Source organism: Balaenoptera acutorostrata, chromosome 8, assembly GCF_949987535.1.
Source record: "Balaenoptera acutorostrata chromosome 8, mBalAcu1.1, whole genome shotgun sequence".
NCBI classification, from domain to species: Eukaryota; Metazoa; Chordata; class Mammalia; order Artiodactyla; family Balaenopteridae; genus Balaenoptera; species Balaenoptera acutorostrata.
In genome coordinates, this window is record NC_080071.1 from 39081943 (window position 1) to 39109585 (window position 27643).

Below are 27643 nucleotides of genomic sequence, written 5' to 3' on the forward strand. Positions count from 1 at the left end.
AATGCCAGGCAGTTAATTTTTTCGGATCGTTATAGTTTTTAAAGGATTTTTACATAAGCCAGTGAGTAGGGCTCAAGAGGGCACTTTTAATGACAGAGGGAAAATGAAGATGATGGCTGAAGGCTTACCGACATCATCCTTTGCCACAACAGTGATTTCACATGGGGTCCCTTCTCCGTTTTCATTCTCAGCACTCACTCTGAAGGTGTATTCCTCCCCTTCAGTCAAATCTTTCATGGAATACTGTAAGTTTAGTGATTTTGTGACTCGTTGCCACTTATTTTCTTCAGTCAGGATATCAACGACATATCCGATAATTCGACTCCCACCATTGCTGCGAGGCTTTTTCCAGCCTATGCTACAAGATGACTTGGTCACAGACGTCACTTTAAGGTCCACAACTGGTCCAGGGGTTTCTAAAGCAAAGGAGAAACGATACGTCTAAGCCCTGGATAACCAAGGTAAGATGTCACTCAAAATGATGGGATGGTAGCTCATTTGCTCACCGGAAGCTTTCACAGCATCACGTGTTTCACCGGGATCACCAATGCCGTACTCGTTTTCCGCAAACACCCTGAAGAAGTAGGATTTTCCTTCCTCCAAGTTAGAAACTCTGAAGCTTGTTTTGGAGCACTCCGTTGTCACAGTGGACCAGGACTTCCTCTCTGCGTCACGCTTTTCTACCACATAGTTTATGATGGGGCTTCCGCCATCAATAATGGGAGGATCCCAGGTAACATAAGCAGAATCTTTGGATATTTCTTTGACAGTCACATTGATGGGTGGCCCAGGAGTATCTGAATAAATAGTGGGTAAATAAGAAATGAATACGTAAAAAATACATAGACTACATTTTAAGCATATATATGATTGTTTTTTCAAGTGGACTTACCAAGCACTTTCACTACAATGGTATATTCTTTTTTACCACAGCTGTTCTTCAGAGTCAAGATATATTTTCCTGCATCATATTTGTTCACATTTTCACAGCGCAAGAAAGTGTCAAAGTCAGTTGACTTTATGTCGAGTCCAATCCTTTCTCTTAGATTGACATTTGGTTTAGACCAAGTTATCTTGGGAGGTGGACGTCCTTTTACTGGTACATACAGTCTCATTGTAACTCCAGCACGTAATATGAGTGTTTTCCTCAAATCAGCATCAAGTTCTCCCTCAGGTGGAACTGTTTAATGTTGGAGTAAAGACAGAGTAATAATGGTCAAATGTATTTCCAAGAACTGGCCTGATCACTCCTAAAATATGTTTCTTTCCATAACTGATCTCTAGTTCTTTAGAAAATCCTTAATATAATCCTCAAAACTTTTGCCAACTATTTTTTTTATTTTTAAAAATTTATTTATTTATTGGCTGCATTGGGTCTTCGTTGCTGCGTGCAGGCGTTCTCTAGTTGTGGCGAGCGGGGGCTACTCTTTGTTGCAGAGCACAGGCTCTAGGCACACGGGCTTCAGTAGTTGTGGCTCGTGGGCTCTAGAATGTAGGCTCAGTAGTTGTGGCACACGGGCTTAGTTGCTCCACGGCATGTGGGATCTTCCCCGACCAGGGCTCGAACCCGTGTCTGCTGCATTGGCAGGCAGATTCTTAACCACTGCGCCACCAGGGAAGTCCCATTGCCAACGATTTTAATACTCTGTAGCAATTATTGATCTTTCTATTTTCCAATATCCTATAGGCCGACCCAAGTTTTCCCTGGAGGATCTGCATCTCCTTATCTCTTGAACCTTATATACTCTTAAACTCTCTGTATATTAAAAATAGATGATTGGTTTTTGGCTTTCTTCCAGTGAAGGCACTCTGCTATATACTCTTCATTTCATTGTAGGAAGAACAGTACACAGAGGGTGAAGTATAATACCAAGTAATTCAAAGTAAAAGGAGCACTGGTTAGGGAGAATAGGTGAATAGAAGAAATGGTGAGAAGAGAAATTAAGATGATGGACAGCTTACCCATTATATACTTATGGAGAGGGGTAGATTAGAAGAGAAAATAAAAACCTAAGAATGATAAATAGCTCACTACTTAGTTTTAAAAAATCTTTTTATTCTCAGAATAAAATTCCTATATCCCATATTCTTTTGAAGACATGAAATTCTCATACTTGCATTCCATTTAGCTTATTATACAATACCGTAAGGTACCAACCCAGCTCTCCTAAAATGTACTGATACTTGTAGAGTTACCAACCCTAAAACTTATAAATAAATAAATCTACATAAGAGAGTACTGTACTCCCTCTTACAATATGACTGATGAGAAAAGTTCTGTATATTTCTCCTGGTAATACTTACTTAAAATGTCCTTGGGACAGTGTTTATCTGGCACATCGCTGGGGTCACTATATCCTATCTTATTAACGGCATACACGCGGAACTGATATTCTGTGTTTTCCATTAGGCCGGTAACCTCAAAGCGGGTTTTCTGTAGCTTCTGTGGTAAATTGCACCTCACCCAGTTATCAGAATCAGCTCGTTTTACTTCAACAAGGTAACCAATGATAGGGCTACCACCGTCATAGGCTGGCTTGCCCCAAGATAGACTCACGGAGCTACGGGTTGTATCATATACTTTGGGAAAAGCTGGTGGACCAGGAGGATCTGAGGATAAATAATAATAGAAAAATTTTCATTAAAACCTCATTCCCAGTTGTTGAATGTTGATTATAACACAGAATATTGGACTCTCTCATGAAAACTTACACAGAGGATCTTGGGCATAAGCAGCTTTGGATACATCACTGGGTTTGCCTGGTCCAGCCTTATTTATAGCTGTAACTCGGAACTCATATTCCGTGCCTTCTTGGAGACCTGTTGCTTTTATCGTTCTTTCTATAACGGGTTTTCTGTTGACCTTAGTCCAGTTAATTGCCTGGGTTTCCCGCTTTTCAACCAAATAGCCAGTGATGGGGGAGCCGCCATCATCTGCTGGTGGTTTCCAGCTTACTGTCATGTGATCTTTGGTTATGTTGCTAATAACAGGAGGATCACAGCGTCCGGGTGGGTCTGCAGAGATTGATTGACAAGTTAATGTCCCAGTCTAAAAGGTAATATTTAAAAAGTAAAATGAGTTATTTGTAGTGGGGTGGCTGGACCTAGAGTCTGTCATACAGAGTGAAGTAAGTCAGAAAGAAAAAAACAAATACCGTATGCTAACACATATATATGGAATCTTAAAAAAAAAAATCGTTCTGAAGAATGTAGGGGCAGGACAGGAATAAAGACGCAGACGTAGAGAATGGACTTGAGGACATGGGGAGGGGGAAGGGTAAGCTGGGATGAAGTGAGAGAGTGGCATGGACATATATACACTACCAAATGTAAAATAGCTAGCTAGTGAGAAGCTGCTGCATAGCACAGGGAGATCAGCTCGATGCTTTGTGACCACCTAGAGGGGTGGGATAGGGAGGGTGGGAGGGAGGCTCCAGAGGGAAGGGATATGGGGTTATATGTATACATATAGCTGATTCACTTTGTTATAAAGCAGAAAGTAACACACCATTGTAAAGCAATTATACTCCAATAAGGAAGTTTAAAAAAAAAAGAGAAAAACCTCAGGAAAATGTTCTTACCATATGGGTTTTTAGCAATTGCCGGTTCAGTTAAGATCGGGTCGCCCACTCCGTATTTATTTTCAGCACAAATTCGGAACTGATACTCATGGCCCTCTATCAGTTTCTCCACGCTGCAGCTGGTGATGGGCACAGTGGCAGAGACTTGTGCCCAGTTGGGTCTGCTCGTTTCACGTTTGTCAACAACATAGTTGGTGATTTCTGAGCCTCCGTCTTCAAGAGGAGGTTCCCAAGAAAGCATTGCACGATCTGAATACATTTTGTTGATTTTAACAGATGCTGGAGGACCTGGTTTATCTGAAAGGATAAGAAAGAAAAGTGAAGTCTTTCACTCACACATGTGAAATAGGGAATGAGTAGAGTGGAGGTCTGGAGACCTGGGCTGCAGCCTTTATGTTGTCATTAACTTCCTATACGACCTTGGAAGTTACTTAATTTTTCCAAATCTTAATTTCCTCATATCTAAAATTATGTAACTGGAATATGTGATCTCTAGTGGTCTTTTCGGCTGTAAAACGCTGTTGTTCTGTGATGAGAATAATTCCGCGATGACGAAAGATACGTTGAGATAGGTACCTCTTCTCACATGTTATTTTGTAAATTCTATGACATCTCATTAATCAAAGTGAAACATGAGATTCTAGTGAAGTGCTTTAGTTACCTAACACTTTGAGCTTGATGGTGGCTGATTTGGAGCCACTTGCGTTTTCGGCAGTGATGGTATAGTCCCCTGAGTCTTTCCGATTCACGCTGAACAGCTCCAGGGTACACAGGTTCCGCTTCATGGCCATCTTGATGCCTTCCGATGCTTTCAGCGGCGTCCCATCCTTCTTCCAAGAGACTGTGGGCATTGGTTTACCAAAAACAGTAGCATCCAGGCAAACGTTAGTTCCAGCTTTCACAGTGAGCAAAGATTTCATAGCCACACTCAGGTCTATCCTGGGAGGAACTGGAAAGAAATAAGATAAAAGGATTTAATATATGCAAAGCTATATTACATAATTCTTACTGATAAAAGTGGGCAATTCATACGCTGTCTTTTTCAAGATGGGATTTTTTGAAAGTAACATATTCATTATAAAAGAAATGCCGAAATTTGATAATGCTTAAAGTATAAAGAAAAAAGTAAAGATCGCCCATCATTCCAGCATCCTTAAAGCTTCACTCTTATCATTTTGGTGCATTTCTTTGGCATCTTTTTGTGCCTGTGCCTGTGTATGGTTAAAATTATGCGGTCCACACAGTTTTGTATCCTGTTTTTTAGTTTAGCATGTTATTAAGATTCTCCATAATCATAATTTTTAGTGTCTGTATACAAAGTACCTATCATTTTACTTGCCCTTATTTCCATAGGTGTAGATTTAGTTTTTTATTAGGAGAAATATACATTATGAGTGCTGTCCACCTTTGCCTGTAATGTTCAACAGAATCTTACCATTTTCTGCCATGATAGTCACTGGATCACAAGGTTCAGAAGGCTGGCTAATGTTTACCGCAGTCTTGGCAATTGCTCTAAATTGATACTGAGCGTTCTCTTCTAAGCCAGTAGCTGTGTACTCTTCCTGGGGAATCTGGTGAGGTGAAGTATTACACCGTACCCACTTATCACCAGGAAGTTTGCAAGCTTCTACGAAATAGCCAGTAATTTTGCTGCCTCCATCATGCTTTGGACGGGCCCAGATGAGGGACACAGTACTCTTGGAAACATCAATAACTTCAGGCTTTCCAGGAGGATCTAAAACCAAAAGAGATATTCTCAGCATTTATCTTAACAGCAGAAATTTTAAGCTCTGTGTTTCACAGTATCACCCAGAACATATTCCTGAATGGAAATAGTAACCTTAAGAGACTCCAAGATTTAAATGTGTCCTTATAATACTTAAAAAAAAAAAAAAAATTACTCAAAAAAATTACTCACCAACTGGCGTTCTCGCAGTTACATATTCAGTTGGTTTGCTGGGTGGGCTGGATCCAGCTTTATTTAGGGCAGAGATTCTGAATGAATACTCAAGGCCTTCTACCAGGCCAGCACAGGGATATTCAGTTGACCGGACAGGGGTATCGTTAGCTTTCACCCAGAGCAAACTGTTTCTTTCTTTGCGTTCAATCAGGTAGCCGGTAATGGGGCTCCCTCCATCACTGTCTGGTCTATCCCACGCCACAAATATGCAGTCTTTGTTGACTTTAGTGACTCGTGCATTCTTGGGTTCACTGGGAACATCTGGAGATGAAGATCAGGGAAATATCAGTTTCTAGCCTAAGTAACAGACTAGAAAGAAAACACAATTTTTTTTTTCTTCCTGAAAGAAACATACCAAATGGGAACTCAGCCAGCATCTTTGGAGATGTGAGAGGCTCTGAAATGCCAAATCGATTCTCAGCACGGACCCGGAAGATATACTCTTGGCCTGGGATCAGTTTTCCAAGCCTGCAGGAAGTTTTTGTCACTGAAGCTAGCGCTGTCACCCAGTCACCCCTGCTCACGTCACACTTCTCCACTATGTAATTGGTGATGTTACTGCCTCCGTCCTCCAGGGGGATGTGCCATGACAGGGAGCAAGCATCGGCATCTATGTCAGAAATGTCAAACGGAGGCTGAGGGGGTCCAGGAGCATCTGCATGAACCGAGAGGAAATAAACATAAGAATAGGGATTTGACTGGAAAAAATGTTTCTGATATTCATATTTGGATGGCCATTTGTCTAACATGTAACCTACCCATGACGATAACTTTGATTTTCTTAGTGTCTGTCCCAGAACTGTTCTCTGCAGTGAGGCTATAGTAACCGCTGTCTTTCCTAGTAACATCTTTTATGATCAGAACTGAAGAATTGTCTGCTTTATGTACCGCCAGGTGGCTGGATGTGACAACTTCATCTTCTCCTTTTTTCCATTTACAGGTCGGATGAGGCTTTCCATACACGTGGGCTTCAATTCGGAGTTTCTTCCCAGCTTTGATAGTAATTTGCTCTGGCATAAGGATCTTGGGTGGCACTAAAAGTAAGATGAAGATACATTAATTTGGCGGGGAGGTTAAATTTCCTCTGGTGGGGAACTATACTAGTGCTTTTCAAACTGTGGATTGCAACCCATTAGTGGGTTCAAATTAATGTTTGCATTACTGCTAATACTTTTTACAGAGAATGGGATCGAAACGAATTGAGAATATGTGAGGCCAGCATACATGATAAGGATGGGTGTTGCTTTAAGAAACTTTTTCTAAGTCATATATATGTACGTGTGTCCTGTATCATGATTTAAGGTGTATTTACTACCTGTTGTGGGTCCAGATGTTTCCAAACCACTGTTCTCTACTATATTTCAAGTATTTCTGGAACTAGATTCTTCAGGGATAAATGTCTACATGTCAAAAGAAGATCCTCATAAACTTTTATCCCATGGAAAACGACTCTGACTACTTACACAGCTGTGCTTTGGCTTCATACACTCCCTCAGCTTCTCTTGGCAAACTGACTCCAACGGCATTTCTGGCTGCTACCCTAAATTTGTATTTCTTTCCCTCCTTGAGGCCGGTGACGACAAGGCTGAGGTCTTTCACCACCGAGTACTCTGTCCAGCGACCTGCAGGCAGCTCTTCTTCTCTGTAACTAACGATGTAGCCGTCGACCTTCGCGCCTCCGTCGCGCAGGGGCGGTAACCAGGCTAACGTAGCACTGTTCTTTGTCATTTCAGTAACTTCCAGTTTCCTGGGGGGATCCGGCTCACCTAGAAGAAAAAACCACCCAGGTAACCTAATCCATCCCTTTGGAAATATGCATAAATGTTTTCGTATGCCACTTGCTTCAAAGTATATGGAAACTATGGTTCGGGATGTTGAAAGTAAAAAGGACACGGATTAGTCAGATCAAAAAAGTCTTTGGTGAGCGAGTTAGATATTTATTTGTACTGTTTAGGTTTCTACAAGTGAAGGCCCTTTCATTAGTAGAGTAAAATGTTTCGGTATCTTGATTTTGCTGAGGTCGGGGACTGGAGTTAAAAGGAGGGAGAAAGGATGTAACTTACTTAGAGGATCTGTTGCGAGCACTGGTTTGGGGACATCTGTTGGGACGCCGGGACCATACTCATTGACAGCAGTTACTCTGAAGAAATACTCAGTCCCAGGGACAAGATTGGTGACGTGGAAGCTCGTTTTCTTGACTTCTGGGGTGACTGTCGACCACGTCTTTCTATCTGCCTCACGTTTCTGCACAATGTAATGTGTCACTTGGCTCCCACCATCGTTCTCGGGAGGGGCCCAGGAAATGTGGCATGATGTTTTAGTGACATCCGAAACTTTTAAATCAGACACGGGTCCAGGAGTATCTGTGAAGGACGACAAAGTCATATATACGAGTCCCCTCAGCCTCCTTATTAACTAAGGCATTTTTGAAGGGGAGGAAGACGCTTGTTTATAACCCACCTAATACTCTGACATTCACGAACACGGCCTTTTCTCCTGCCAGGTTCACAAGCGTCAAGGAATATTTTCCTGAGTCATCACGGGTAGAATTGGGGATGACGAGGAAGGCCATAGTATCAACCAGATCAACTTGTCCCTTTCTGACCACGTTATCAATACCCACTTTTCGCCAAGTGACCTTAGGGGCTGGTCGCCCTCTCACTATGGCAAATAGTCGAATAGGGCATCCTGCTCTCACTGTGACCAGTTTTCTCATGCTGGCATCCAACTCAATCTCCGGAGGTTCTGCAAATGACACGAAAGTCGTCAGTTGACTTCAGAATGTGGGGAGATCATGTGAGAAGTGAAACATGAATGAATCAAGTGATAACATAGGGCCTCACCTAGGATTTCTTTAGGTTTAATAGCGTCCTTTAGTTCTGCAGGGTGCCCAATGCCAACTTGGTTTTGGGCACAAACCCTGAACTCATATTCCTGGTTTTCATCCAAGCTGGTCACGGTGAATTCCATGCGAACGAGTTGCGCTACAGCACTACACCTTTTCCAGCCTTCATCAGGTGATGTATCTGGTCTCTTTGGTCTCATTTCCACAACATATCCAATGATTGGTGCGCCACCGTCATACACCGGTTTTCCCCACCCAAGAGTTATGGAACTTTTGGTTGTATCAACCACTTTGAGATTGGTCGGTGGACCAGGTGGTTCTGAAAGTAAATTATATAAGAATACATTTACACATGGTTAACAACTACTAGTGATACATTAATGAGTAATTCTATATAGTCCATCCTTAATTAACCACAGATAGTACATTCAATTTCTCAGTTACTCAGTCGTCCTTATTTTCCTTCATAAAACTAGAATCTACCATTGTTTGTACATTTTAGGCGAATTGGTAAAAGATTTATTTGGAAAACTACTGGCTAAGATTAAGGTTTTGATGCTGTGCATTTAACTTATTTGTCTAATACCTCTGTGCCTGAGATTAAGAGTTGGTGTAATACCAGAAAAAGCAAGAACATCATACCTATGGGGTCTTTTGCCACCACTGGGCTTGATGGCAAGCTTGGTTCTCCAATTCCAACTTCATTTTCTGCCTTGACACGGAACTGATATTCATGTCCTGGGAAGAGATTCTGTACTTTCAAACGTCTCTCAGGGATCGCACTCTTGTTGACAGGGATCCATCGTGTTGAATGTTTTTCCTTTTTCTCCAAATAGTATCCTGTGATGGACTTTCCACCATCATATTCAGGTGGCGTCCAAACCACAGTCATCTCTTCTTTGCTTACTTTAGTGACTTCTGGGGGGTCAGGGCGACCAGGTCTATCATATTTGGTTTTTGCAATGACTGGTTTACTTTCTGTTGGAGGCCCTGTGCCTATTTTATTTTCTGCACGGACTCTGAAAATATATTCATTCCCTTCTATGAGACGTGTTACTGTAGTACCAGGTATTAAGATAGTAGCAGAAAAGGTAGACCAAACCATTCTCTTGCTCTCACATTTTTCTAAAATATAATTTTGGATTTCACAGCCACCATCATCCTCTGGTGGATCCCAGCGAAGAGAACACCTATCACTACACACATCAACAATTTTCAGATTTCTTACAGGCCCAGGCTTATCTAAAACATTGACAGTAGCAAAGGCCACAAAACTGCCAGCTGTGTTAGTTGCTGTAATTACATATTTACCACCATCACTTCGCTTTGCTTTAGTAAGAGAAAATTTAGATGAATCACCACTGGTAGCAATCTTGACCCTTGGTGATCTTGTTAAGTCTGTCGCGTCTTTGTCCTTGGTCCATGAAACTTCTGGAAATGGTTTGCCTCTAACACCTGCCTCAAGTCGAATGGTGTCACCCGCTTTGACAGTTAGCACACCACTTAATTTCAGATCAAGTACTGGTTTCTGCAAGTCTTCCTTTACAACAACTTCCTCTGTCTTCACCCAGTCACTTTCTCCACCTTCATTCTTCGTTTGCACTCTGAACTCATAAATCTGGTTTTCAACACATTTGTCAACCATGTAGTGGGTGTCTTTAATGCTTCCTTTATGCACTCTTTCCCAGTCATCAGAGCCCTTCAGCTTCCTTTCAACATGATATGATAGATTTGGGCTACCACCATCATAATCAGGCCGCCTCCATTTTAGGTAGACAAATGTCTTTCCTTTATCTGCAATATGAAGGTTTTGGGGCTCACCTGGTCTGTCAATAGGGTTAATAGCCAGAATTGGAGTTTTTGTTTCAGTGGTTGGCCCAACACCTACTTTATTCTCTGCACAAACTCGGAAATAGTATTCATTGTTGGCTAAAAGGTTGGCCTTGATTAATCGCTTAGTGACATCTGAAGCAACAATTGACCAGCCTTTCTGGTTTGGTTTGCGATATTCCACTATGAAGTTTGTTATTTCTGAGCCACCGTTATCTAGAGGGTTTTCCCAATAAATTGTACAGTTCTCTTTGGTTACGTTGCTGATCTTTAAATTCTGGCAAGGCCCAGGTCTGTCAAGGACATTAACGATAGCAGAACCTTGGGCATGTCCACTGCTGTTCTTAGCTGAGATGATATACTTGCCATGATCAGCTCTAACAGCTTCTTTAATTTGCAACTCAGCACGAGGTAGATCGTGAATTAGGTCAACCCGCTTTTCTCGGGCCAATACTTTGCCTTCCTTGGACCAAGTTATGTCTGGTTGAGGTCTGCCTTTGACCCGAGCAAGAATGCGGATAGTTTGGCCCACTTTAACGGTAATAACATCACGACAGGTAACATCAAGTTCTACTTCTGGAGGATGAAGGATGTCCTTTGCAATCACAGATTCTGCTAGTTCTCTTGGCTCTCCCTCTCCCACAATATTAGCTGCCTTTATACGGAATCTGTACTCATTTCCTTCAATTAGTCCAGGTACCCTAAAGGCACATTGCCTAATGAGTTCATCTTTATTAATCCTGCTCCACTGTGTTGCTCCAGCTTTCTGACATTCCACTACATAGCCCAGAATGGGGCTGCCACCATCACTGAGAGGCTTTGTCCACACCAGGTCAGCTGTTTCTCTGGTCTTGTCTTTCAGCTTAGGATTAATAGGTGGTCCAGGTGGTTTGATGGGCCGGCAAGCTTTTATTGGATCAGAATTTGGGGACGGATTGCTTAGTCCTGCAAGATTCTCAGCAAAAACTCTAAACTCATATGTATTTCCCTCATAGAGTCCAGTCACTCTAAACTTCAGGTCCGCTAGAGGTGTTTTGTTGACCCTCATCCATTTGCCTGTTACTTCTCGACGTTCCACATAGTAACCAGTTATTGGACTGCCACCATCAGATTTTGGCAGAGTCCAAGACACTGTTGCAGCATTTTCAGTAATGTCAGTGACTACTGGTTTACCAGGAGGAGATGGAGGACTAAACTTATGTTTAGCAACAGTAGGTATGGAGTCAAGGGGAGGGCCAACACCAATCTTATTCTCTGCTTTCACTCGGAAGACATATTCACAGCCCTTCTGCAGATGTGGGACTTTCAGCTTTGTCTTACTGCTTCCTGAAGAGACAACACCCCATGTGTCTTTCTTTGTGTCTTTTTTCTCAACAATATAATTTATCACAGGGCTTCCTCCATCATCCTTAGGTGGCTGCCATGAGATAGTCATATGTTCAGGGGTAACTTCCAGAATATTAATAGGGCCTGTTGGTGGACCTGGAACGTCAAGAACAGTAAGATGTACAGCCACTGTTTTGGTGCCAGCTGCATTGGAAACTGTGATCTGATATTCCCCAGTGTCTCTCCTTAAGCAGTTCTTAATGGTGAGTACTGATGAGAAGTTGTCAGTTTCAACTGTAGAGTGTTCATCTGTTTTAATCTCATTCCCATCGGTTGTCCACTTTGCAGTAGGAACAGGTACACCTCTTATAATGGCAGGGAATCTGACTGTAGTTCCAGCTTTTACCACAAGGCCTTCAATTAATTTCACATCCAGCTCCACAGATGGAGGCACTGGAAAGGAAACATGAGGAAATTAGATTTTGATTTTCACAATATGAATAATTTAAAAAAGAAAGAAAATAATTCCAATCTAAAAATTACCTAGTTTTTCCTGACATTCTATTGGGATAGTTGTGTCAGGAAGACTAAGACCCACAATGTTTTCAGCTTTTACACGGAATTTATAGGTCTTTCCTTGTTGTAGTCCGGTAACAACACACTCTGAGTTTGTCACAGTCTTGAACTTAATCCAGTCTTGGGCACCCTCTTCTTGATATTCCACCAAATATCCAGTGATTGGAGAGCCACCATCACGATGTGGCTTATTCCAAACAAGGGAGACTTCAGTCTTGTCAACATCTACATGGTGTAGGTTCTTGGGTGGCCCTGGAGGATCTTTTAAGAAGAAGAAGTTATGATGATCTTTTAAGAAGAAGAAGTTATGATCTTTTAAGAAGAAGAAGTATATAAACAATACACTCAAAGACAGTAAAACAGTACTTTTGTATCCAAAGAGAGCAACTTACATAGGGGATCCAGAGCCTTGATGGGTTTAGATGTTTCTACGAAAGGACCACGTCCATACTGGTTCTCAGCAGCTACTCGGAAGAGATACTGATTGCCTTCAGTAAGATGTTTAGCAAAGTGGCTCTTTTTCTTTGATGTAGTTGAAAGAGGTGACCACTGGGCACTGGCAACATCTCTCCTCTCAACCACATAATTTGTAATAACAGAACCACCATCATCCAGTGGTTCCTTCCAAGTAAGGTAACAAGAATCTTTCCTAATTTCACTGACTTCCAGATCTCTAGGTGGCCCAGGCTTATCTGAAAAGTGTTAAGTAATGCAGTTATATAAGTGATTTAATCCAGATAAGAACTCAAAATGTATTTAGAGTTACTTTTATATGCTATTGCATTAAGTACATCACAAGTACTAAAATTCTTACCTAATACAAGTACTTTTACTGAGACAGTTTTTGAACCAGCTGGATTCTCCACTGTCAAGGAATAAATTCCACCATCTTCATGGGCAGCATTACAAATTTCAAGCTTGCTACCAACTGGAGTAACATCAATTCTTGCTTTAATTGGAGCCTCTCTGTCTTCTTTTTTCCAAGTTACTTTTGGGAATGGCACTCCTTTGATGATGGCACTAAGTCTTAGAGTATCACCAACCCTTATGTGTTGTTCTCTTGCCATGTTGGCATCAAGAATCAACTCAGGGGGTTCTAGAATAAAGAGAACAGTACTTACAGATTTGTTTTGTGAATGTATTTTACACTTAAGCATAGACAATGAAACCTGTCTTCCTTGCAAAGGCAGCTGAGAACATTATACTCACCGAGTCTGTCTTTTACTAGCACTGGCTCGGGAACATGAGCTGGATCTGATTCACTGGCTACATTGACTGCTATTACTCTGAACTTATAGGATTGACCATCCCAAAGATCAGTGACTTTATAGTTAGTTTCAGGACACGACTCAGGGGTGTGATTGGCTCTTTTCCATTCTTCATCTCCAACTTTCTGGTATTCAACAATATAACCCAGAATCTTGCTCCCACCATCATGACGTGGTGGCTGCCAGGTTAGATCAACTGAATTATGTGTTTTATCTATTGCTTCAGGATTAATAGGTGGACTTGGTTTCACTACATAATAAAAGAGAAAACCAAAAAGGAGTTAGAATATAGCTGAAAACAAAGTTGGATAAAATGAAAGCTGAAAGAATGCTTTAGTACTATACCAATTGGATCTTTAGCAAAGACTGGTTTGGATGGTGGGCTTGGGTCTCCAATACCAATTTGGTTTTCTGCAGAAACCCGGAATTCATACTGACACCCTTCTAGAAGGTCAGGAACCGTAAATTTAGTGTATGGATGGATAGGCTCTTTGGTAACTCTAGCCCATTGTTTAGACATAGTTTCCTTCTTTTCCAGGATGTAGTTTGTGATGGGCTTTCCTCCATCATTTGGCTTGTTCCAGATGACTAATGCAGAGTCTTTGGTAACTTGTGTAACAGTTGGCTGGTCAGGTGCATCAGGAACCCCTATAACAAACATTAGCAAAATATGTTAGAAATTTAATTCTTCCCGTTAACAATATCAAACATTGAATCACTGAAAAGAAATATGATGCATACTGAAACGATCTTTGGCTTTCATTGAATCAGACACCAGAGGATCACTTATTCCATACAGATTTTCAGCATGTATCCGGAAAATATAATCTTTTCCTTCAAGCAGTTTAGAAACTTTGCATGTTGTTTTAGCACTTGCAGATGTCACAGGCATCCAAACGTCTTTGCCCACTTCCTTCTTCTCAATAATATAATTAGTAATTTCACTGCCTCCGTCATCTAAAGGTGGCTTCCAAGAGATAACCATGTAATCTTTGGTCACCTCATCAAAAACAACTGGTCCTACCGGTGGTCCAGGACGGTCTGAGGAAAAAAAAAAAAAATCACACCACAAAATGTTATTTCCACTTCTGCTTTGGAAAGAACAGAATGTCTCTAACTCTTGCTAAATAATACTTACCAACGACATTAACTTGACAGAAACCTTTCCTGGAGCCTGTACTGTTCTCCACAACCACACAGTATTTGCCAGAATCTGAACGCTTGGCCTTGAGCTTCTCTAGAGCAAGTGTTGTTGGCGAGGTCTTTATATGAGTGCGATCATCTTCTAGCACATCAACTTCATCTTTGAACCAAGTAACCTTAGGCTTTGGTTTGCCTGAGTAACGGCCAGTGAGGGCAAAAGCTTCACCAACTCGAATCGTGAGTTTATCTCTGAAGTCGAGGTCAAGCGTTGGAGGAGCTGAAATGTATAATTATAAAGGAAAGTCAGTTTGATGTCTTAAGGTAAACCTATAAGTGTGCAAGTTTTCAAAGTGTAAGCTGCATTTGACACATACCTAGCTCATCCTTGCAAGTGATTGGCTTGGTGCAAAATGATGGTTTGCCTTGTCCAACAATATTGACGGCACTGACACGGTACTCATAGGTATCGCCTTCTTTTAAGCCTTTCACAGTGTACTTCCTGCTAAGCAAGTTGTCATTTGTAACTTTGTGGAACTTCTCAGTTCCAATGAGACGGCTTTCTAGGACATAGTTGATAATTTCGGATCCGCCATCATACTTAGGGGGATTCCAAGTCAAAGTAACAGAATCTTTAGTAACTTCTTTGACTTCTAGGTCTTCAGGACGCTCTGGTACAGCTGCAAGTGTGGAATGACAGTGAGACAAATGTCATGTTAAGAATGTAATAGAAAATGTAGTAAATAATGCTTTTTGAGGATTGCATTTAAACATTAAACTATTTGTTTTGATAAGTAACAAAAGAAATCTCAACATAAAATGAGTAGAGCTGAAAGCCACTCAATACAATCTAAATTCCAGATGAGGAAATAGAGGTTCATTGAGGCCAAATAATTCAGGAAAGTCCCCCAGAGTTGGTAGTTTTAGTGTTTTAAAATTTATTTTTAAAAATGTTTTGGCCGCGCCACACGGCCTGTGGGATCTTAGATCCCTGAGCAGGGATCGAACCCGCCCGCCACCCCACCACATTGGAAGCTCGGGGTCCTAACCACTGGACTGCCAGGGAAGTCCCCAGAGTTGGTAGTTTTAGAGTTAGGAAAATACTTCATGTTCATGCCATTAAGTTGGAAATTAAAAAAAGAATCTATGTAGTATTACATGGGAGGGTTTGAAGAATCATATATATTCCCACAATCTCTTTCATAGTCACGTTCAAATACTACCAACATCAGAGACTACATATTTGCCTAATGAATGCTTGCCAAATGAATGAAATGTTTGGCATTTGTGTACCTACTTTGTCACTATAGTCTTTTATTAAATGAGTGAAAAAGTGATTAAAGATGAAATTGTTTTAAATTGTACTTACTTATTGGATCTCTTATGACAAGCGCATCTGTTGTCTCAACAAACGGGCCCATGCCAATACTATTTTCAGCTGCAATTCGGAAAAAGTAGGCTTTTCCTTGAATGAGACCCTGGATGGTGGCATTTTGTCGGGTAACTGTGTATGTCACTGGGGTCCATGCTCTGCGGTCATCTTCCCGCTTTTCAATGACATAATTTGTGACTGGAGAGCCTCCATCATCTTCTGGAGAAAACCATGTCAGTTTGCAGGAGTCGTTGGTTAGGTTGTGAGACAGGAATGGTATTCCAACAGGACCTGGCACATCTGGAAATAAGAGGAAAAGGTTTTCAGTTGTTTGACATCAACGGACTACTGGGCTCAATATTTGTTACCCTCTGTTTTTAAAAGGGAGACAAAAATGTTGTTATGAAAAGAGTGAGATTTTGTGTTCAGTAATTGTTTTTTTTTTTCTTTCCTTGGTGTCTATATTCAACCATATTTTAAAGTGAAGTAGGTTTGCAGTAGTTACTGGTTGCCCCTGCTTTAGTAGAAACTGAAGGAACAGTTTTATACATACATACATACATATATATATATATATATATACATACATACATACACACACACACACACACACACACACATATAAATTTTTTTTTAGTAATTTGTGAGTCAGATAAGAGGGCAATGTTGGGAGGAAAATGCACAGAGGGAGACAGGAGAGGGGTGAAGAGTGGCATGACTACTTTTTGTGTCCAGTTTACTCTCCAGAGGGGAAAGGGGGAGAGAATTTTTTTCTGGATGACCAGTGAATCTGAGCAGCACAGGAGACCCCAAATCTCAGAATGACCTTTGAGAGGTTTGGAATTTAACCTGGAAGTACACCAGTTCTTAAAGTAATAGCCATTGGACAGAAGACTGTTTAGGAGTTTGAAACAACCTAGAAGCTTGAAGGACCATTGCTCAGTGAGATCTTTTTCCTCATGCCATTTTCATTAATGAAAGCAAAACATGTTTTCATAATATTATGTTCAATAGAGAACTGGTTATTTTCACATAACAACTGAGTGTTTGGAGTATGGTTGTGCCTAGAGAGGTGCTGAGAGAGAGATCTGAGTGGGAGGGCTTCACTTTCTGAGCAAATCACTGGAGTAGAGCAGCCAGTGAGAGGCATGAACAAGCCTCGTAGAGTTCAACTCGATATTCTGTGACTAGAAATGCAATATTGATAACCAAATACGATGCTTCTCTTCAATTAGAATACTGACACCTTCAAAGGGACTTTTGTCTTATTATGATAACTGACAGGTCCTATGATGTGAAAATGGTCAACCTTAGCAAATTGTTAAACATTCATGGACATTTGCAGGGAAGCTGCTTTTATGAAAACTATATAGTAACATAGTAAATGCTTATGGTGGCATGTTACATAAAAAGGCAGCACATAAGACTTTATAGTAGGAGTACAGCCATATAAAATATGGATAGGATAGAAAAAAAGGAGGAAATTTTTTAAAATGCTAATAGTGGTCAATGGGATTGTGGGTGATTTTTCTTATTTTCCAAAATATTTGTAACATAGTTTTTAAAAAAAATAATATAGCTTTATTGTAGATGAAATAAAGTGTTATTTTTTAAAGACGCATGGACGAATTGAAAGTTGTTACCTAATACATCAACGATAATTGTCTTCTTTCTTTCCCCCCCTGCATTTTTGGCAAGAAGAGCATAGACGCCTTGGTGGCTCCTCTGGCAATTCTTGATGACCATGGATGAGCTAATGGCTGTGGTCTCAATGGTGGCCTCTTGAGGTAAAGCTCTTTCATTCATACTCCAGGTAACGGTTGGAGGAGGCTTGCCAGATACATAGGCGATGATCCGAATCACCCCTCCAGCATGGACCACAATTCTGTCTCTGACGCTGGCATCTAACTGAAGGTCAGGTAATACTGGAAAACAATTGAAAATAACAAATGTGCTTTTCATTTCCAATCCAAAATGCAAATATTGATAAAATAATAGAAATATTAGTAAGTACCAATTCTGTCCTTCATTTCAATGGCATCTGTGACTTCCCCAGGTTCTCCGATGCCGGCAATGTTGACTGCTCTAACTCTAAATTTGTAGAATGCTCCTTCTTTTAATCCTGTCACAACAAGTTTTGTTCCTCTCACTTCTTTTTCTTTAGCCTAGGGAAAAATCACAAGCATTTTATAATTAGAATACAGTAATCCTTTCTTATCCATGGTTTTGTTTTCTGTGGTTTCATTTACTTGAAGTCAACGGAAATCCAAAAGTATTAAATGGAAAACAATTCCACAAATAAACAATTCATCAGTTTTAAATTGCGTTCCATTCTGAGTAACGTAATGAAATCTTGGGCTATCCTGCTCCATCCCTGCCCGGGAAGTGAACTATCCCTTTGTCCATCATGTTCACACTGTATATGCTACCTGCCCATTAATAAAGAAAAAACATAGCATATATATAGAGAGAGCTTGGTACTATCCGTGGTTTCAGGCATCCACTGGGGTCTTGGAATGTATCCCTTGGGAATCAGGGGGGACTACTGTAGTTTTTTGTTTTAATAGCTTTCCAAAGCATAGCAACAGCATATTTACTCTCTTTGGGAAAATTGTTGCCAATTTAGGTTCTAGGGATCAGATATTACAGGTAAATACTGAATGGAAGGAATTATGTTTTAAAATATTGTCAAGTGGTTGAAAAAAACTGTACTATTTACTTATTCATCCTCTTTTATATATATCTATGTACATTTTATTATATAATTTGATAAAATAGGTTCTTTTTTTGAATTTTATTTTATTATACAGCAGGTTCTCATTTAGTTATCTATTTTATACATGTTAGTGTATACATGTCAATCCCAGTCTCCCAGTTCATCCCACCACCCCCACCCCGCCCCCGGCCACTTGCTTTCTCCCCTTGGTGTCCATTCGTTTGTTTTCTACATCTGTGTCTCTGTTTCTGCCTTGCAAACTGGTTCATCTGTACCATTTTTCTAGATTCCACATATATGCGTCACTTATTCCATCTTTTCAGGCTTTATAGCCAAAAGATAAGTTAACAATAACATGACTTAACTTTTGATTAGGTTTTTTGACCTAAGAGATGTTTGGATTATCAGTTAAATTATATGTTATTTTTCTGATTTCTTAATTAAAAAATACAGATAGGAGTAAATGGGATTGAGAATAACTACTACATGTTCAGTTTATTCATAGTACATTTCCATAATGCCAAGTGTTAGCTACCTTTTCCCATTCTTCTTTTCCTTCTTCTTTATATTCAACGATGTATCCCGTTATTTTGGATCCACCATCTTTTAGTGGGGGAGACCACTCCAAATCCGCAGATGATTTAGTCCAGTCTGTGACTTTGGGAAATGGAGGTCCAGGAGGGGCTGGAAAGAACCAGTATGCATTAGTATTCTTGACTTTTCCATGGCACTTTTGGGGCGGGGGGAAAGAATGGTTTTAAGGCTTACCAGTGGGATCTCTAGCAGTCACTGGGTCTGATGGCAGACTTGCTGGACCCACACCAGCAGCATTGATTGCGTATACCCGGAATTGATAATCAGAACCTTCAATAAGACCAGTCACTTTATAAGAAACACCCAAAGTCATGGCTTTGATAGGATCTCGGTTAACTCTCTTCCATCTCTTTGAAGTGGTGTCTTTCATTTCTAGCCAGTATCCTGTCACAGGAGAGCCTCCATCGTATTCTGGCTCTTCCCAGTTGACAGTCATGGAGTTTCGAGTCACACTGCTAACTGTTGGTTTATCTGGTGCTCCAGGGACAGCTGTGACAAAAATCACAGTGATTTATAAGAAATTATGAAAAACACAAATAAGAGTGACTTTGAATGTGAAACATGTCCTACTTACAGAAGAGGTTTCTTGCTGTTTCTGGTTCACTGTCAAGAGGTTCCCCAATGCCATATTTGTTCTGGGCCATGATTCGAAATACATATTCATGGTCTTCTAGCAATTTTGGAATTGTGTATGTGTACTCTTTAGGTTCGCTGGAGACATGCACCCATGTCTTCCTGTTAGCTTCTCTTTTCTCAATTACGTAGTTTGTAATCTTAGACCCACCATCATCTTTAGGTGGAAGCCAAGATAATGTCATTTGATCTGCTGAAATAGATTCGAACTTTATTGGTCCCACTGGAGGGCCAGGGCGACCTAAAATGGTTTAAAAAAAGAAAACTTTATTAGGAGAATGATTTTAAAGACAGATATTACATTTATGGACAGAAAATCGTGTAGTTTTAATAAAACCATGTAATCTTTACCAAGGACATTCAGCCTCATTTCCTTTGATGCTGTTCCCAGATTATTCACAGCTGTGATGGTATATAAGCCAGTGTCACTCCTGCGAGACTGTGGAATAACTAGAGTGCAGGTATCATCCACCACCAGTTTGTTGACATGGGTGTCGTAGACAACAGGTTCTTTGTTATCAGGCTTCTTTGGAGGAGCTTTAAACCAGGTTAGTGTCGGGAATGGCACACCTTTAATTTTGGCCACGATGCTAACATCAGTTCCTTCTTCAACCTCCATGAATTCTTTTAGCTCAATTGCAGGTGGGCCTAGATTATTTTTTAAAAAAACGTTGTCATTAGGAACATAAAACAAACACTAAAAAGGATCGAAAGTAGAATTCACAGTGATGATAAAGTTAGTTATTTGATCTACTATAAGCAGGCTTTATAGCCCTACCTGACATAAAGAACAGATCTGTCTTCAGCTAATTTATACCAGTTTAGGGAACAGGCATGTGTGGTCATCATCCTTTATTGATCTACATGTGGCTATGTATCAATCAGCTACTGTCTCTCTCTTACCTGGCATCATTATGACTGTAGATATTGAAAAAGGGCAGAGAGAAGTGAAACTATAGTATCTTAGACTTGGGAGTTCTTTCATGATATTCCCTAATATTTATGCAGAGTTAATGAGGGGACCTACTTTGTTTGTTCTGAGATGAATTCCCCTTTTAAGAAATATAACTAACTAACTGCTAGCAGAGGCAAAGCAATTTTCCATTTTTCATGAATTTAGTATAAGAATATGCACAGGGAGTAGTGACTACAGCTTTCCTAAATTTAGAAGAGAGAACTAACAAATACACAGCAGTAGTGATGGTAACAATAATGAGAGGAAGACTTATTACCATATTTGTGTGGATATTTTATCTCTTAAAGTAGATATATCTTTTTCTCAAATAGAGAAAATCATGTAGTTTTAATAAAACCACGTAACCTTTACCAAGGACATTCAGTCTCATTTCCTTTGATGCTGTTCCCAGATTATTCATGGCTGTGATGGTATATAAGTTTCTACTTAAGAAAAAGAAGCTCGATTGTGAAGATAAATGGGTCTCAGCAGTTGCTAAGCAAATAACTGGTTACTTTCTGCCCTTTTTGAGGAGCATGCAGAGGAACTGTGTTAACTTCTGGTAAGTAAAACAGCCTGCCATGGAGAAAAATTAGAGTAAGGAAATTCCAAACAGTATCTCCTTTCAGTAAGGGAAAGGTAATATGTACGGAAATATGATAATTCTGTGGAAGTTGAGGGAATGAGTGATTGGGTAATGGGCCCATGTCCAGACTCAACCCATGGTAGCTTCTGACGTACAGAGACATCTCTTTTTATTTTGGACTGTTCTTGAGTATCTAGGAAGGCATTCACGAAGAGGACATTCTCTGATATATAACGCATTGGTACTTACATGTCTGGTCTTTGACAGTCACGGGGCCAACAGTGGCTGAAGGTTTGCTGACTCCTGCGGCGTTGACAGCTTTGACTCTGAATTCATATTCCCCACCCTCTACTAGGTCTTCCACCGTAAACTCCAGTTCTTCCACATCGCGCTTATTGCACTGTTTCCATGCTTCTTTCTTTGTCCCAGTAGGATCCCATGCAAGGCACTCAACAATATAGTGGGTGACAGGGGAGCCCCCATCATTCTTTGGGGGTTTCCATGACAGGTGTGCTGTGTTCTTTGTTATGAGGCCAATCTTGAGTTTAATAGGGGGATCAGGAGGATCTTTAAAAATAGTTAAAGAAAGTATTAATCATTATTTATAACAATATATTTCAAGTTTAGGAAGCTACTTTAATCTTAGACTTAAAAACTTACATATTGGATCTCTGGCAGTGGTCCTCTGAATGGTTTCCACAGGAGCACCAATACCAAAACGGTTTTGTGCCCGCACGCGGAAGAAGTATTCCTGTTCAGAGATGAGGTCAGGGACTACAAATGAAGTGCTTCCACAGTTTGGATTGACTTTAGTCCAAGCTTTTCCATCAATAGTCCTCTTCTCGATAACATAGCCTTTGATCCTGTCTCCTCCATCATCATCCGGCATCTTCCATGTAAGCTTGCAACTACCCCTTGTGATGTCACTGACTTTCAGATGTTTGGGTGGCCCTGGTACATCTGTTGGATGCAAATCACAATATAAACAGTGGTGCCTTGTTTAAAATAATTTGTTCTTATTCCATAATAACTTTTAAAGTCTTTCTTACCCATGACTTTAACTCTGCAATTTGCAGTCTTTTGTCCTGCTTTATTCTTGGCTGTGATGCTGTATTTGCCTGAATGAGATCGTTTACATTCCGGAATAATAATTACGGATGAGTTTTCAGCAGTCTCCAGCTGTACAAAGAAAATAGCAGTCATACACCGAATGAAATAATAGCAGTATTGAAGTCAATCAGATTCTGAATCATTTCAGCTTTTTGTTTTTTTTTTTACCTGTGCATCTTCAGGTATGTCATGAACCCCATCCTATTAGAAAAGAAGATAGTCAGTTATAGTGTAAATATTCCTTAGAGTGAGTCAATGGGAGATGCAGAGAATTATAATTTTCTTACCTTCATTGCCTTCTTTGCCTTTCCATCAAATTCCCAAGATGATTTTGGTGTTGGGCGTCCCTTGATGACAGCAGGAATCCTAATCTGTGTGCCAGCTTGACAAATCAGACAGTCTTGTGCTCCAATGTCAATGAAAATTTCTGGTTCCTCTGTAATACCGAAGATAATATAACAGGATTTAGCTCACCTTTTTCAAAAAAAGTAATTGACATGTCTTCAACAAATAAATCAATTTCATAATAAGAAGATCAAAAGATGAATACATAAATGGATTAAGGACAAGTACCTTGAATATCAGTGGCAGGGATCTCTCCAGTTGTATCACTTGGTTCAGATTCACCAGCTTCATTGACAGCTTTCACTCGGAATCTGTACTTCCTGAGCTCTTTCAAATTCGGCACCACACATTCACAGGTAGTTAGAAGTTTGTCTGGTTCGTTTACGCTTTTCCAGTCAGTAGTACCTTCTTCTTGCATTTCTACAATGTATCCTTTGATCGGACTGCCACCATCTTTGGCTGGAGGTTTCCATGCTAGTGAGATGCTTGACTTTGTTTTATCTTTGACCTCTGGGCGAGAAGGTGGCCCAGGTGGATCTAATTTAAAAAAAAAAAAAAAATCAGATTTTTGAAGCTGGTGGGATGATAGATTTATATACTATAAGAATGTTTTACTATACCTGATCATATCTTATTTTTAATCTATTAAAATATTAAAATAGGAATGCCAAAGGAATAAATTACCTTCTATAGAAGAGAAATATAAGAAAATCTATTTTCATTTAGCATTGATGCTAAAACAAAGAAAGCAAACAACTAACTGGGAGTAGAAAGATTACTGACTAGCTCTAGATAGAGAAATACTCTATTTACACACAATCGGTGAAAAGCTGTTTTACTTTTGAGATCCCTTTGAAGAGATTCTGCAGTATTCTCTACTAAAAGCTTATTTTAATTTAACCTACCATAAAATTAAAATTAAAAAATGATTTCATCATTAGCTGGTAAACCTTTGAACACAAACTAATCTTAAGCCCTTTACTGTAGCCATTGACCCTGTCCCTAATCAAGTGACAATCCATCACATTTCTGACAGTACTTTACGATTACGGAAATTCTTTTACTCCATTCATCTTTTTAACCATAGCTCTTTCCTCTCCAGTGCCTAGGACAGCTCTTTGCACATAGCATATGTTTACTACCAGCTTGCAGAATGAATGACTAATTCATTTTTTATATATGCTCTGTATAGAACTTAGATTATTTTAAGTCTTTTTAACAAATAGCTGAATTTTTTTTTCCCACAGAAAATCCATTTATATAGCAAATGAAATTAATCATGAAGGCCATGGTATTTTAATTTTTGAACTGATCTGCTCATAGATCTTACAGAATTGTGTTTTCTTTTATTTGACCTCACAGACTGTGCTTGAAGATCTTACATCTTTATTCAATATATACTATTGAAAATTTAACAACCTTTTGCTTTTGTTGAACTCCTACTGGAGGGTCTGACTGTTTAGTGAGGGAGATAATTTCCACAGTAGGTAATTAATGAGAGAGAGGTTTATTTACGGTATGGGAGCAGAGAGGAGCTTGTAGTCCAGGGTCTTTAAACACTTAGATTAAATCTAGTATTGTATGAGGAATCACTTCCTCATACAATACTAGATTTAATCTAAGTGTTTAAACACTGTATGAGTTTTTGTATGTATGTGTATGCATATACATGTATATGTACATATTAGATATGTGTGCATAGTGTGTGTATATATGTATACACACATACATATATGCTTCTGATAGTCTATGTAAGTATGAAACTTTTTATTTTAATAAATAAAATAATTTGGCATAGAAATATACAAGAAATTTAAGAGCAGAACTATCCATTTAGTGGCTTTACCCTTGACAAATTCCAGAAATGGAAGCATACTTACATATGGGATCTTCTGCAACAGCTGGGTCTGATGGTTCACTGGGAGGGCCAGCTCCTGCAGCGTTTATTGCCATCGCTCTGAACTGGTATTTAACACCTTCAGTCAAATGGGGAACATTAAATTCCATGCCTTTCAATCCCACTTTGGTTATCGGTGCTCGGCTAACACGTGACCAGTAGGCACCACCCTCTTCTCTCTTCTCCAGCCAGTAGCCAGTAATTGGAGAGCCGCCGTTGTCCAGAGGAGGAGTCCAGCTCACTAGCATCGACCCTTTGGCGCGCTCCAAAACTTTTGGCTTTCCCGGAGGTCCAGGAGTGCGATAAGGATCTTGAATGACCACTTTATCTGATTTGCATTCATCGCTGGTTCCATATTTATTCACTGCCCTAACTCGGAACTCATACTGACCATTGGGGATAAGTTTCCAGATCTAGAAATCAGATGGATAATAATTTCTTAAAAACAATATACTTACATTGATTTTCACTTGTTTTAAAATTCCAGTTATTTTGGTAGGGAAGACTGTAAAAAGAAATACTTCTATAAACTCAGTTATCTGAGTTTCTCCACTCAAACATGGAGAAAGTCTTTTAAAATGAGAATGTGTAAATTTATTGCACCTAATAGTGGCTCTCTCAAGTAAAAGAGGATCTGTATATCAAAGTATTTACTAAGTGGCTTTATGTGCAAGATGCTAAAAACTATACTTAAGCTTTTTGTGTGTGGTTTTGAGTTTAATCATTAAATACCAAGGTCATGCTAGAATGATGTTAATTCAGAGTTATGTCCTTTAAGTGTGCATAAGAAAATACTTAGAAGAGTTTACCCCATATCTCCTCTCTACAGCAGTGTTGGTGACTTCTTCCCATTCAGCTTTCTTCCTGCTTGCATCGCGTTTGTCAATGACATAATGGGTGATTTCACCCCCACCATTGTCTAGAGGGGCATCCCAAGTTAAGTGGCAAGACTCAGCTTTAATGTCAATAACAGCAAGATTTCTTGGTGGGGATGGACGATCTGAAAAGGAACCAAAGGAGGAGATTGAGAAGCAAATTCTTAGACACTGGATTTCTTTTTTCTATAAGAAAGCGTGTCACTTACCGTATACTTCAACATGGACATTTCGGAACACTGAGCCAAGGCGATTAGAAGCAGTCACCGTGTAAGTGCCTTTGTCCTCCCGGGTTGCTTTGGGAATGCTAAGCTCAGTCTTTGCCTCACTTCGGGATACTTCTTCCTTGGTTATCTTAAGTGCGTCGGTGGGTTTTTCAATCACAGTTTCATTCTTGGACCACTCAATTTTAGGCATTGGAAGGCCTGTCACATCTGCAGGGATGTTAACAGGCTCTCCCGCCTTAACTTTGATGGTGTCTCCTCGAACAGACAGGCGCAACTTAATAGTTGGAGGCACTGCAAAGAGAAGGGAAAGGGGGAAAAAAATAGCAAAGTCATAAGGATGTTTGCTCAACCTATGAGATAAAGTGCATTAAAATGATTATTATGTTCAGATTCAACACCTTCATCATCTTGTATGACCACATTAAGAGGCAGGGATGGTTCGCTTTCACCAATTTCGTTGACGGCCTTGACACGGAACTCATACATTTGGTGTTCATCAAGATCTTCAACCAGAAGAGATGTGGTTGGGCAGAGTCGCTTGTTAACTCTTTCAAAGTCAGGTTTGTCATGACGCCGTTTTTCAATGATATAGCCTTGGATGGGGCAGCCACCATTACTGCGGGGCTCTTTCCAGTCAAGGTTGATAGTGGACTTGGTCCTTTCCGTATATGTAAGCCTCTCGGGAGACGTTGGAGGACCTTTAACCAGAGGCAGGTTGAAATGACAAGAATGAAATAAGTATTCATGTAAGAAATCACATTTCAATTCAGATTAATTATGTGAAAAATAGGTTTCTGTTTGGCGTAATGTTACATCTGTCTTTAAAATCCTCAGAATATCTCAGTTAACAGAATTACAGGCATTCATGTAGTCAGAATTTTTCTTAGTAAACTCTATAGTCAAGATTATTGATTAAAAATTGAGGTGCAGGTATGCTTTCTTATATTTAGCATTTTAGATATTTTACCTCTGTCTGTCAGTGGGAAAGCGTCTAATTTTAATGACCTAGGAGGGCTGTCTATGAAGTTTTGCTTTGAATGACCAGCTGAGAGCAAGTGTTCCTTTCTTATTAACAGAAAATGGATATGTCTACTGAACACACTTTGAACCATGTTGCCTCAAGTGTGGGTTTAACAGGGGGTGGAAAGAGAATTTATGTAATGCTGCTGTAGTTTTGTGTCCTGAAGGACAAGATAGAAAGAATAAGCTTTGCATGGTGAAACTAGACCCAATCCACTCTTGACTATTATCGCAACCAGAAGCAGAGCTTAGTGGTAGAAGTCCAACTCTGTTCTGTTCTTTCTGGCACAACCTAAGCTGTAGTGGACATTTTGGGATGAGCTGTTACAGTGAGGAGGTAATTTTGTTCCTGTTTTCGGGTGGTGGTGGTGGTGGTGGTGGTGCTGCTGCTGCTGCTGCTGGAGGAATAACTCCTCTGTCTCTTGGGGAACAGGGCCTCCTCAAAGACTTTGCTTTCTAGGATGGGATGTCAGCATGCATTACCAAGTGTGTGCAATATTAGGGCTTCCTATTTGTTTATACTGGTCAAGGAGATCTCCTTTGGTTGGTTTTCCATTCTTTGTTGGCTCTTTCTGGTTTTGGTGCCCCCTCATCCTTCCAGTGTGGGGACTACTTGAGGGCTAAAGGAAGACTAAAGCATTTACGCTAAGGCAGTTTTCTGTCCTATAATCTTTCAAAAACAATGAACTCTCTTTGACTACTGGACTATTAAATTAATTACTCCAGTGTATTTTCTTACTAAGATGTAATATTTCTAAACTATTTTTAGGTTATGCTAAGCTCCAGT

At 40.0% G+C, this 27643-nt stretch overlaps 1 protein-coding gene and 1 long non-coding RNA gene across 3 annotated transcripts in view; one reads left to right on the forward strand and one right to left on the reverse strand.

The window, feature by feature from the left end:
• Positions 1 to 27643, reverse strand: part of TTN (titin) — a 287640-nt gene that overhangs the window by 53999 nt on the left and 205998 nt on the right. For both annotated transcript variants that reach the window (XM_057551572.1, XM_057551571.1), the window contains 41 exons: positions 26235 to 26534; positions 25819 to 26127; positions 25544 to 25734; positions 24718 to 25147; positions 23066 to 23374; positions 22780 to 22928; positions 22661 to 22693; positions 22432 to 22561; positions 22043 to 22342; positions 21632 to 21949; positions 20193 to 20489; positions 19783 to 20082; positions 19383 to 19697; positions 19150 to 19298; positions 17913 to 18063; positions 17542 to 17823; positions 15896 to 16198; positions 14904 to 15206; positions 14525 to 14806; positions 14128 to 14427; positions 13732 to 14034; positions 13328 to 13636; positions 12933 to 13214; positions 12511 to 12810; positions 12086 to 12379; positions 9029 to 11995; positions 8385 to 8705; positions 8002 to 8286; positions 7605 to 7904; positions 7005 to 7307; positions 6300 to 6575; positions 5897 to 6196; positions 5500 to 5802; positions 5017 to 5316; positions 4243 to 4530; positions 3582 to 3878; positions 2713 to 3015; positions 2305 to 2610; positions 893 to 1180; positions 507 to 797; positions 129 to 416 (listed from right to left, as the gene is read on the reverse strand). In XM_057551572.1, the coding sequence (XP_057407555.1) occupies positions 129 to 416; positions 507 to 797; positions 893 to 1180; positions 2305 to 2610; positions 2713 to 3015; positions 3582 to 3878; positions 4243 to 4530; positions 5017 to 5316; positions 5500 to 5802; positions 5897 to 6196; positions 6300 to 6575; positions 7005 to 7307; positions 7605 to 7904; positions 8002 to 8286; positions 8385 to 8705; positions 9029 to 11995; positions 12086 to 12379; positions 12511 to 12810; positions 12933 to 13214; positions 13328 to 13636; positions 13732 to 14034; positions 14128 to 14427; positions 14525 to 14806; positions 14904 to 15206; positions 15896 to 16198; positions 17542 to 17823; positions 17913 to 18063; positions 19150 to 19298; positions 19383 to 19697; positions 19783 to 20082; positions 20193 to 20489; positions 21632 to 21949; positions 22043 to 22342; positions 22432 to 22561; positions 22661 to 22693; positions 22780 to 22928; positions 23066 to 23374; positions 24718 to 25147; positions 25544 to 25734; positions 25819 to 26127; positions 26235 to 26534 (14055 nt within the window). The remainder of the gene's footprint in view (positions 1 to 128; positions 417 to 506; positions 798 to 892; positions 1181 to 2304; positions 2611 to 2712; positions 3016 to 3581; positions 3879 to 4242; positions 4531 to 5016; positions 5317 to 5499; positions 5803 to 5896; positions 6197 to 6299; positions 6576 to 7004; positions 7308 to 7604; positions 7905 to 8001; positions 8287 to 8384; positions 8706 to 9028; positions 11996 to 12085; positions 12380 to 12510; positions 12811 to 12932; positions 13215 to 13327; positions 13637 to 13731; positions 14035 to 14127; positions 14428 to 14524; positions 14807 to 14903; positions 15207 to 15895; positions 16199 to 17541; positions 17824 to 17912; positions 18064 to 19149; positions 19299 to 19382; positions 19698 to 19782; positions 20083 to 20192; positions 20490 to 21631; positions 21950 to 22042; positions 22343 to 22431; positions 22562 to 22660; positions 22694 to 22779; positions 22929 to 23065; positions 23375 to 24717; positions 25148 to 25543; positions 25735 to 25818; positions 26128 to 26234; positions 26535 to 27643) is intronic.
• LOC130708727 (uncharacterized) lies at positions 362 to 7333 on the forward strand. Its single transcript, XR_009009082.1, has 3 exons — positions 362 to 461; positions 6482 to 6581; positions 7275 to 7333. It is a non-coding gene; the product is annotated as an uncharacterized LOC130708727 (long non-coding RNA).